Genomic DNA, 10,275 nt, shown 5'->3' on the forward strand with positions numbered 1-10,275 from the left:
GGCACCAGCCCCTCCCCATCCTGTCTCTGTCTGATCTGAGTGTGTGTGTGTGTGTGTGTGTGCGTGTGCGTGTGCGTGTGCGTGCGCGTGCGTGCGTGCGTGCGTGTTCTATTTTTGAACAAAGGCATGGAATGAGGCAATTGTTTGGTATTAATATATTTTATAACATGTATATAGGGGACTAGAAAAGTGTTGAACAGGCTTGGAGGTGTTTCTCTTTGGTTTCTAATGTTCTTTCTCTCTCTGAGAGCTGCAGGCCACCTGCCTCCCCATGTACTCCTTTCTTTGTTAGTTTTCTTTAGAATTAAAGGGATTTTTGAACACCACAGAGTTTATTTTGACAGTGTTAGCCCTGAGAGGGAGGACCGGAGCAGGCAGTGTGGATACTGTGATTCGAAACAAACGATTTTCTCCCATTCTTCCTTGCAGATTTTCTCAAGCTTTGTTAAATTAGAAGGGGAGGGTGGTAAAACGGCTATCTTCAAGATTCTCAATGGGATTCAAATCTGGGCTTTGGTTGGGCCACTTAAGGACTTTCACATTCTTGTTCTGAAGCCATTCCAGCGTTGCTTTGGCTGTATGCTTGGGATCATTGTTCGGTTTGAAAGTAAATGTTCGCCCCCAGTCTAAGGTTGTTTGCACTCTGAAGCAGGTTGTCGTCAAGGATTTGCCTGTATTTGGCTCCATTTATTGTTCCCTCTATCCTTACCAGTCTCCCAGTCCCTGCTGCTGAAAAGCATCCCCATAGCATGATGCTGCCATGTTAAACAGGTGATGAGCTTGCCTTGTTTTCTCCAGACAATAGCGCTTTGCAGTCAGGCCAAATAGTTACATTTTCAGGCCAAATAGTCTCATCAGACCACAGAATCTTTTGCCTATGTCTTTCACGTGCCTTTTTTGCAAACTCCAGGCCTGCTGTCGTGTTTCTTTTATATCAGGATTGGCTTCCGTCTGGCCACTCTCCCATAAAGCCCAGATTGGTTAAGTGCTGTAGAGACTGTTGTCCTTCTGGCAGGTTCTTCCATGACAGCCAAGGAACTATGCAGTTCTGTCCGAGTGGTCAATGAGTTGTTGGTCATCACTGTGCTCTTGAAAACTTTCAACACTCTAGAAATGGTTTCACACTCTTCCCAGGTACTGTATATGCCTCATCACAATTATATTTAGGAGATCTACGGACAGTTCCTTGGACTTCATAGTATAGTTTCTGCTCTGACATGCACTGTCAACTGTGGGACCTTAGACAGATGTGTTTCTTTCTAAATCATGTCCAAACAATTGAACTGGCCACAGGTGGACTCCAATGAAGTTGTGGTGACATCTCAAGGATGATCAAAGGAAATTGGATGCACCTGAGCTCAATTTGGAGTGTCATAGCGTGTGAATACTTATGTAAATGAGATATTTCTGTATTTGGTCAAACAAAAAAATCTGTTTGTTATTATGGGGTATTGGGTGAGAAAAACAACAACAATTAAATCCATTTTGAATTCAGGCTGCAACACAACAAAATGTGAAAAAGTCCAGGGGTATGAACACTTCCTGAAGGCACTGCACATTATAGCAGAGAATCTTTATTATTTACTTTATACAACAGTCATTATTGCTCATCTTTATCAAGGGTGTCATTTATTTTGGATCCCACTGTATACATGTACCTTGTGCTCTAAAAATACTATCTTACAATCCTTTGAAAAATGCTGAGCACATTTTTTAAAACTAAATACTGACATAGATTTGGATATACTTATTTTCTTAAATACATTATTTCACTAGTTATGTATTTTACAGTAACCAGTGTTGTTAGAAAATGCACTTATGGACATGAGTTCCTCAGGCCCTCAGCAATGACTCTACTGAGAACGGTAATGGCCGCCTCACCACTGTGGGTTTCATTGAGTTGATCTGAGGCCTGTCATGATGCCTAATCCCACCTGCTGACCAGTCCTTGGGTGTGAGGAAGTGAGGCTCTGGGAACCTGCTGGGTCTGTAGGGTTCTACCTCTCCCTGAAACATATGCTTTGGTTCAGAGGGAGAGTCAGAGTGTGTGATGGCTATTTTTGGCATGATGGCCATTGGAACGGTTGGATCGTCTTTGACCCATTTTGGCACGGCCTTATCCTTGTCCAGATCAGCTGAGCCTTCAGAATAACTACTCCCCCGCTGTTGTAGTTGTAGTAAGGGCACGGGTAACGGCTCTCGACAGCTCTCCCTCTTCCTGGAGCACTCCCAGCTCTCCAGTGCTCTCTCCCTGGCTTGCTCCATGTGTTCCAGAACCCCAGAGTTAGAGTTACACTTTGACATGAACTGACCATAATTATAACCGCTTTCTGCTGATCTGGCCTTGAGCTCTTCCTGGTAGCAGTGGAAGTCACACTCATACAGCACAGGGCCCGGTTTGTATTTGTACACAGGTACGTAGGTGGATGCCCCATGGTCCTTGTGTGGGCAGCAGTGGTGGGGGGAGGCGGGCATCACTGCCAGGGCCGGGGGGTGAAGCAGGGTGAGACCTGATATGTCCTCCAGCTCTCTCTGCCTCAGCTCTCTCTCCAGCATCACACTCTCCAGCTCCTTATCAGCAAACGCCCTCCTCTTCCTCATCCTGGCACTGACAGAGGGGCAGTGACGTCGCTTGGACCAGGGGCCGTCCTCCGCCATAGGGAGTTTGTACCCTATTGGGTAATGTACAACACTGATGTCATTAAGTTGTTTAATGATTACCTTGAGAACACAGTCTGTTTCACTATAATAACTTAAATCTACCAAATAGGAAGTTAAACAATGAACACATTAATTTACCAACTTTATTTAGGTAAATGAAGTTGGAATTCATAAAGCCAAAGTAGATGCTCTAAACACAGCTGTGATGACATTGCTGTAGTGTGTGTACATGTTCATGTGCTTACTCAGGGGAACGTAGAGGTAACATGACCTCATCATTTTGTCTCCCAGCCGCTCGCTGGTAAACACAGCTTGTAATTCCATAACCTCCATTTGCATAATTGTAATTACCATAAATAAAATACAAACAGATCTAGTCCCTATAGACGAAACAGGCCGTGCAATTACTGACTTATCCCGTGTGGTGTAGCCCACTGTCTGGTCTGGGACAGGAGATGGGGTAATGAGCTAGATGCTAATGAAGCTTCATCCTCTAATCTACAGTGCCTTCATAAAGTATTTACACCCCTTAACATTTTTTTCACATTTTCTTGTGCTACAGCCTGAATTTAAAATGGAATGCATTTAGTTTTTTTTTGTCACTGGCCTACACATAAAGTCAAAGTGGAATTATGTTTTCGAAATGTCTACAAATTAATAATTTTTTAAAAGCTGAAATGTCTTGAGCCAATAAGTATTCAACCCCTTAGTTATTGCAAGCCTAAAGTTCAGGAGTAAAAATGTGCTTAACTAGTCACATAATAAGTTGCAAGGACTCACTCTGTACTTTCATAATATATATATATATATATATTTTTATCTGGTGTTTATATGTCAGATAGTGTCATAGTTATATAAAATACATCACTGCAGATTGAACTAAGGGCTAAACGCCTCCGTTCTGTACATTACCTTGGAAATAATGGACGATACATCCGAACGAGATAGTCGAGTTCATTTTTCCAAGGTAATGTACAGAACGGAGGCTTTTATCCCACTTATACCACAGTTGACAAAGAAAACAACGATAAGCACATATTTACCGGTAGAAATTACATTTTGTTTGTTGATATTTTCATTTTAAAAAAAGCTCATTCATACTACTTTCTCATCTTTTGGTTGCTAGAGACACGACCCAGTCATATGTTCGATTAGTTCGATATTTATTGACGCGACCCGGTCGTTCGTTCTTTATCGTCCGTTGCCATGCTCGCTGGATACATTCGTATCCCCTGCTTGCTAGCTAACCAGCTAGCTACGGCTAACACATTCACGACCTCTGCAGCCAGAATAACAGCAAATTAGCTGTTTTATATTCACATTCATTTGGATACATCCATAACAATGAGCTGATAATGCCTGATTTTGCTTGGCATAGCTAGAAAAGTTTGCCTCCTTGTCCGGACACTCGCCAATACTGACTGTTAATTACGAGGATATTGCGTTGCATATCAAACACTAGGCAAGAAAATAGCCAAATAGTTTGTTGCTAGCAAACCTGCCAATATGAAAACCAAATTCAAAAATCAGTTGCTAAAAACAGCTGGTAAAACTAGAAACGTGGAAGGATTTGACAGGTTTAGCGGTGGAGGGGGACAGGAGAAATGCATGTTCACTCACCACGTTAGGTCATCAGATGCTCCAAAAAAAACATGTCTCTGCAAAAACAAACCTTTGCTAGCTAGCTATGTTCTTTCCTTATTGGACCTGCGTTTACAATGTAACCTTTTTCCATTTGTGTAGTTGTTGGTTTAGCTTTCTGTAACTTTGCAGCAAGTACGGTCTGCATTTGTAGGCGTATATTATTGGGTCATGATTGCAAGTTGTCCTGATATCTTTTCCAACTGTTCTGATATATTTTCCAACTGTCCCGTTATCGGGTTTTAATGTCCATTCTAGAATGCATTCCTAGCCAATCAGAAACGAGTAATCAACAATGCTGTGGTAAACAGTGTAATATTGGGATGCAAACTCAAAATGTAATACATCTCTATATGATACAGGTGTGTTATTTTGATTAAGCCCATAACCATGTGTGTGTGGTGTATACTTCTATTTCAAAACAGATTTGTTTAAGACTACCAAGAAACACTATGTGTGAACCTGATTTAGCCCACTGCAGTAAAAGGTTACATCATTTTTGAATGACTACCTCATCTCTGTACCCCACACATACAATTATCTGTAAGGCTGCTCAGTCGAACAGTGAATTTCAAACACAGATTCAACCACAAAGACCAGGGAGGTTTTCTAATGCCTCGAAAAGAAAGGTACCTATTGGTAGATTGGTAAAAGAAAATACAAATAAAAGACATTGAATATTCCTTTTGAGCATGACATTATTCATTACACTTTAGATGGAGTATCAATACACCCAGTCACTACAAAAAATACAGGTATCCTTCCAAACTCAGTTGCCAGAGAGGAAGGAACCCGCTCAGGGATTTCACACGAAATCCCAGTGTGGAAAGCACTTAGACTTACCCAGAAAGACTCACCGCTGTAATCGATGCCAAAGGGGATTTTAACATGTATTGACCCAACTGTGCTATTTTGTTTGTTCTGTCGCATTGTTTGTAACTCATAAAGTCTGACGCGAAGGATATACTGCTTTAACGAGACAAGGCCCGAATCCCTGTTATCGGCATGAAGAGGTATGGTGCCTTGTAAGAATTTGCAGACGAGTAGCTAAACCACCACTACCCTCTGTATTATTGGCCAACGTGCAGTTGGAAAACAAACTGGACGATCTACGATTGATACATAAACAACTGTAATATCTTATGTTTCCCCAAGACGTGGCTAAACGACGACACGGATAATATAAAGCTGGCTGGCTTCTCCATGCATCGGCAGGACAGAGCAGCTATGTCTCATAAGACGAGGGGCAGGGGTGTGTGTCTATTTGTCAATAACTGCTGGTGCGCGATGCCAAATATTAAAGAAGTCTCGAGGTATTGCTCGCCTGAGGTAGAATACCTCATGATAAGCTGTAAGACCACACTATCTATCAAGAGGGTTCTCATCTATGTTATTCGTAGCCATCTATTTACCACCACAAACCGATGCTGACACTAAGAACACACTCAAAGAGCTGTATAAGGCCATAAGTAAACAAGAAAATGCTCATCCAAAAGCGTCACTCCAACTGGCTGGGAACTTTAATGCAGGCAAACTTAAATCCATTTGACCTCATTTCGAGCAGCATGTCACGTGCAACCAGAGGAGAAAAAAAACTCTAGACCATCTTTACTCCACACACAGAGACTCATACAAAGCTCTCCCTCGCCCTCCATTTCACAAATCTGACCATAATTCTATCCTCTTGATTCCTGCTTACAAGCAAAAACTAAAGCAGGAAGTACCAGTGACTCACTCAATACGGAAGTGGTCAGATGACGCGGATGCTACGCTACAGGACTGTTTTGCAGCACAGACTGGAATATGTTCCGGGATTCATCCAATGCCATTGAGGAGTATACCACCTCAGTCACCGGCTTCATCAATAAGTGCATAGACGACATCGTCAACCACAGTGACTGTACGTACATATCCCAACCAGAAGTCATGGATTATAGGCAACATCCCCACCGAGCTAAAGGCTAGAGCTGCCACTTCCAAGGAGCGGGACACTAATCCGGACACTTATAAGAAATGACGCTATGCCCTCAGACGAACCATCAAACAGGCAAAGCGTCAATACAGGACTAAGATTGAATCCTACTAACTGGCTCTTACACTCGTCGGATGTGGCAAGGCATGAAAACTATTACGGACTATAAAGGGAAACCCAGCCAAGAGCTACCCAGTGATGCAAGCCTACCAGATGAGCTGAATGCCTGTTATGCTCGCTTCAAGGTAAGCAACACTGAAACATGCATGAGAGCACCACCTGTTCAGGACAACTGTGTGATCACGCTCTAAATAGCCGATGTGGGCCAGACGGATTACCAGGACGTGCACTCAAAGCATGCACGGACCAACTAGCAAGTGTCTTCAATTACATTTTCAACCTCTCCCTGACTGAGTCTGTAATACCTACATGTTTCACACAGATCACCATAGTCGTTGTGCCCAAGAAAGTGGAGGTAATCTTCCTAACTGATTACCGCCCCATAGCACTCACGTCGGTAGCCATGAAGTGCTTTGAAAGGCTGGTCATGGCTCACATCAATACCATCATCCCGGAAACCTTAGACCCACTCCAATTCGCATACCGCCCCAACAGATCCATAGATGATGCTTTGTAACCTTCAAAATCGGCAGTGTATCAAATACTTGTTCTCCTCACTGTATGTGAGCATTCTGTTCACCATAGTACCCACTAAGCTCATCACTAAACTAAGGACCCTGTGACTAAACACCTCCCTCAGCAACTGGATCCTGGACTTCCTGACAGGCCGCCCCCAGTTTGAAGAGAGTTTGAAATTCCTTAGTGTCCACATCACCAATGAACTATCATGGTCCAAACACACCAAGACAGTAGAGGGCACAACAACACCATTCCCCCTCAGAAGACTGAAAAGATTTTGCATCGGTCCCCAGATCCTCAAAAGGTTATACAGTTGCATCATCGAGAGCATCCTGACCGGTTGCATCACCGCCTGGTATGGCAACTGCTCGGCATCTGACCCTAAGGTGCTACAGAGGGTAGTGCGTACGACCCAGTACATCCCTGGGGCCAAGCTTCTTGACATGCAGGACCTATGTACTAGGCGCTGTCAGAGGAAGGCCCCCAAAAAATTAAAAGACTCCAGTCACCCAAGTCATAGACTGTTCCCTCTGCTACCGCACGGCAAGCAGTACTGGAGCGCCAGGTCTAGGGCCAAAAGGCTCCTTAATAGCTTCTACCCCCAAGCCATAAGACTGCTAAACAATTAATCAAATGGCCACCTGGACTATTTACATTGATCCCCCTGCCCCTTTGATTTTACACCGCTGCTACTAACTTTTTATTATCTATGCATAGTCACTTTACAAATTACCACGACTAACCTGTACCCCCCACACATTTACTCGGTGCTGGTACCTTCTGTAAATAGCCTCGTTATTGTTATTTATTTTTTTACTTTAGTTTATTTAGTAAAAAAATTCTTAACTCTATTTCTTGAACTGCTTTGTTGGTTTCACGGTAGGTTTCACCTATTGTTATCGGCGCATTGTGACAAATAACATTTGATTTGATTTGAGGATGAATACTTACCTAATCAAGATATATTAGTGTTTATTTTGATTTATTTATACAAATGTTTATACATTTTGTTCCACTTTGATGTTACAGTGTATTTTGTGTAGATTGTTGGGGGAAAAAATACTATTAAATCCATTTTAGACCCACTTTGTAATTCAAGGGGTGTGAATACTTTCTGAAGGCACTGTGTAGACTACTGTTAGCTAGGGGTGCTTCAGTAGATGATCTGGTCTATCACTGATACCTACCCTCTAGGATACTCTTTGCTAAGATGCTAGGTGCTCTGGTGTAGCGCTGATAAGCGGTGCGACGGAATGGTGTGGCTGCTCCCCTGATCACTTTCTTACCCTGCAAAGGAACGGGGTAGAAGTAACATACATTAAAATATATTTACATAATATTCAAGTCAGGGCTTTGGTTGGGCCATTGAAAATCTGTGGAAAGACTTGAAGATTGCTGGTCACCGCCGCTCCCCATCTAATTTAACAGATCTTGAGGAAAATCTGCAAGGAACAATGGGAGAAAATCCCAAAATACAGATCTGCAAAGCTGATACAGACATACCCAAGACGCTGCAATCGCAGCTGCTTCTACAAAGTATGGACCAAGGGCTGTGAAAAATTATGAAAATTGAATATTTCTTTCATTTGCAATATATATTTTTTTATTATCTAAAAACAGTATTTTACTTTGTCATTGTGGGGTATTGTTTGTAGATAGGTGAGAAGAAGAAAAAAAGATTCAATCCACTTTGACATTAGAGTATTTTGTGTAGATTATTGAAAAAATTACTGTTAAATCCATTTTAGTCCCACTTTGTAACACAACAAAATATGGAATAAATCAAGGGGTTTGAATGCTTTCTGAAAGCACTGTATGCATTAACCCCATGGCGAAATGACTTAAGGCAATATATCTTAAAAACACTAGAGCAGTAAATACAGGCAGGTACTGTACATGGTAGGCGTACGGTCATAGCCATAGCCATGTGATATATTATAGGCTAGTTTGTTACAGAATAATGAGATGTTAGTTTCCCTGGTGTAAAGCCTATAATTCATATGACAAAATGCTGTGTAAACAAATTCGTTTCATGAGTGGAATAACTGAATTTAAAAAAAAAATGTTAACATTAACTATTCAGAAATGTTAAGCAAAAACAGCCTATGGTTTTTATGTAAAAGTGAACAATATCGTTTTTTTTGTTTTCATTATCACTAAAGGAAAATAGCTATGCATATTAATTTGTTAATCCATATGTGTTATTTCATAGTCCTTAATTTCGCTCGTCCTGCTCACAGGGTTACAGCATTTTGACCTAGATTATATAAAAAAAAATATTTCTTAAATTCTATCCCACCAGTATAATACGGATGTCCCTGCCGCATGGCTCACCTCTGTCGCCTGTTGTCTCCGCAGGGCGACTTGCGCAGCCATCACCCGCTGCCGCTCCACCACGAGCATACAGTTTGTGCACTGGCAGTCACGCCAGCGACAGAAGCGTTTGTGGCCTTTGAGACAAGACACGACGCCGTGGTTCCGACAGCGGGCGCATTTGGGGCTGCGGGTCATTTTGCGCTGCGTCGCTGTCTGCTCCTCGGCCACCTTCGCTCCTTTCTCCACGTCGCCGTGCCGCCCCTCGGGCAGGCATCCGTCAAGACTCTCAACATCAATCTCCTCACCCAATTCGAGTTGCAGCGCATTAAGTCTGGTCTTCTCTAGCTGTAGGCCTCTTTCCAATTGAGTGGACATCTATGAGAAATATCTTCCACGCCGTTGCAGTTGCTGTAATGTTAACGTTGTCGAAGTGCACCGTCTCGTTTGGCTGTGACGACACACATAGCCTACATTTCCTCTGAGCCGAGACTTTTGAAACGTTAAACTCTCCGCTGTTCTCTGACGTTTGACAGGGTTGTTTCCGAGAACAGAGGCGAGTCGCATTGACACTGCTGGGCTCCTGGCTGGTGAGACAGCTACTGTGGTAGGATATGTTTGCACACACCACAGTCTACTTGCCCTACCTACCTTCAGACAGCAGACCACACCACATTTTATTGGGCTCCCCAACGTTGCGAATCTCCATACTTCTCCGACGTCATCAATTGGACATTTAATCCAGGTTAACCCCTCCTGCCCACGGAGCACACGCACTTGACAGTAAACACTACTAGTTGGACTACTAAATTAAGGTATTTTCCAATTTAGTTTATTTTAGTCTTCCCTATATCAAATTGATTATGCTCTAATTTCAACAACAAAAAATACGAGTGATTTGTATGTCCAAACTTTCCAAAACAAATATGGAATATTACATCATTTTCATAATGAAGGAATAACTACACCCCTTTATCCAGTTTATGTGACACACCATGTAAACACTAAAATGATGTGTAAATTAAACACAGTGTAATACATGACTTTTG

The 10,275-nt window shown here is 42.4% G+C and overlaps 1 protein-coding gene across 1 annotated transcript; it reads right to left on the reverse strand.

Moving 5' to 3' along the window:
• Positions 1-210: 210 nt before the first annotated feature.
• Positions 211-9,902, reverse strand: LOC115145527 (uncharacterized). The gene is made up of 3 exons (XM_029687051.2): positions 9,248-9,902; positions 8,101-8,200; positions 211-2,672 (listed from the first exon to the last, which is right to left on the reverse strand). The coding sequence occupies exons 1-3, from the start codon at positions 9,602-9,604 to the stop codon at positions 1,834-1,836; spliced, it is 1,296 nt and encodes a 431-aa protein (XP_029542911.1). The 5' UTR covers positions 9,605-9,902; the 3' UTR covers positions 211-1,833.
• Between the last annotated feature and the right edge of the window lie 373 nt (positions 9,903-10,275).

This window comes from Oncorhynchus nerka, linkage group LG17 (genome assembly GCF_034236695.1).
Source record: "Oncorhynchus nerka isolate Pitt River linkage group LG17, Oner_Uvic_2.0, whole genome shotgun sequence".
NCBI classification, from domain to species: domain Eukaryota; kingdom Metazoa; phylum Chordata; class Actinopteri; order Salmoniformes; family Salmonidae; genus Oncorhynchus; species Oncorhynchus nerka.

Excerpts from the sequence above, each read along its gene's own strand:
- LOC115145527 (XM_029687051.2), bottom strand. The coding sequence starts at position 9,604 with ATGTCCACTCAATTGGAAAGAGGCCTACAGCTAGAGAAGACCAGACTT. Across the intron at positions 8,201-9,247 it reads GGAGACAACAGGCGACAGAG|GGTAAGAAAGTGATCAGGGG; the intron begins GTGAGCCATGCG and ends GTTCCTTTGCAG. Across the intron at positions 2,673-8,100 it reads AGCAAAGAGTATCCTAGAGG|GGTACAAACTCCCTATGGCG; the intron begins GTAGGTATCAGT and ends ATTACCCAATAG.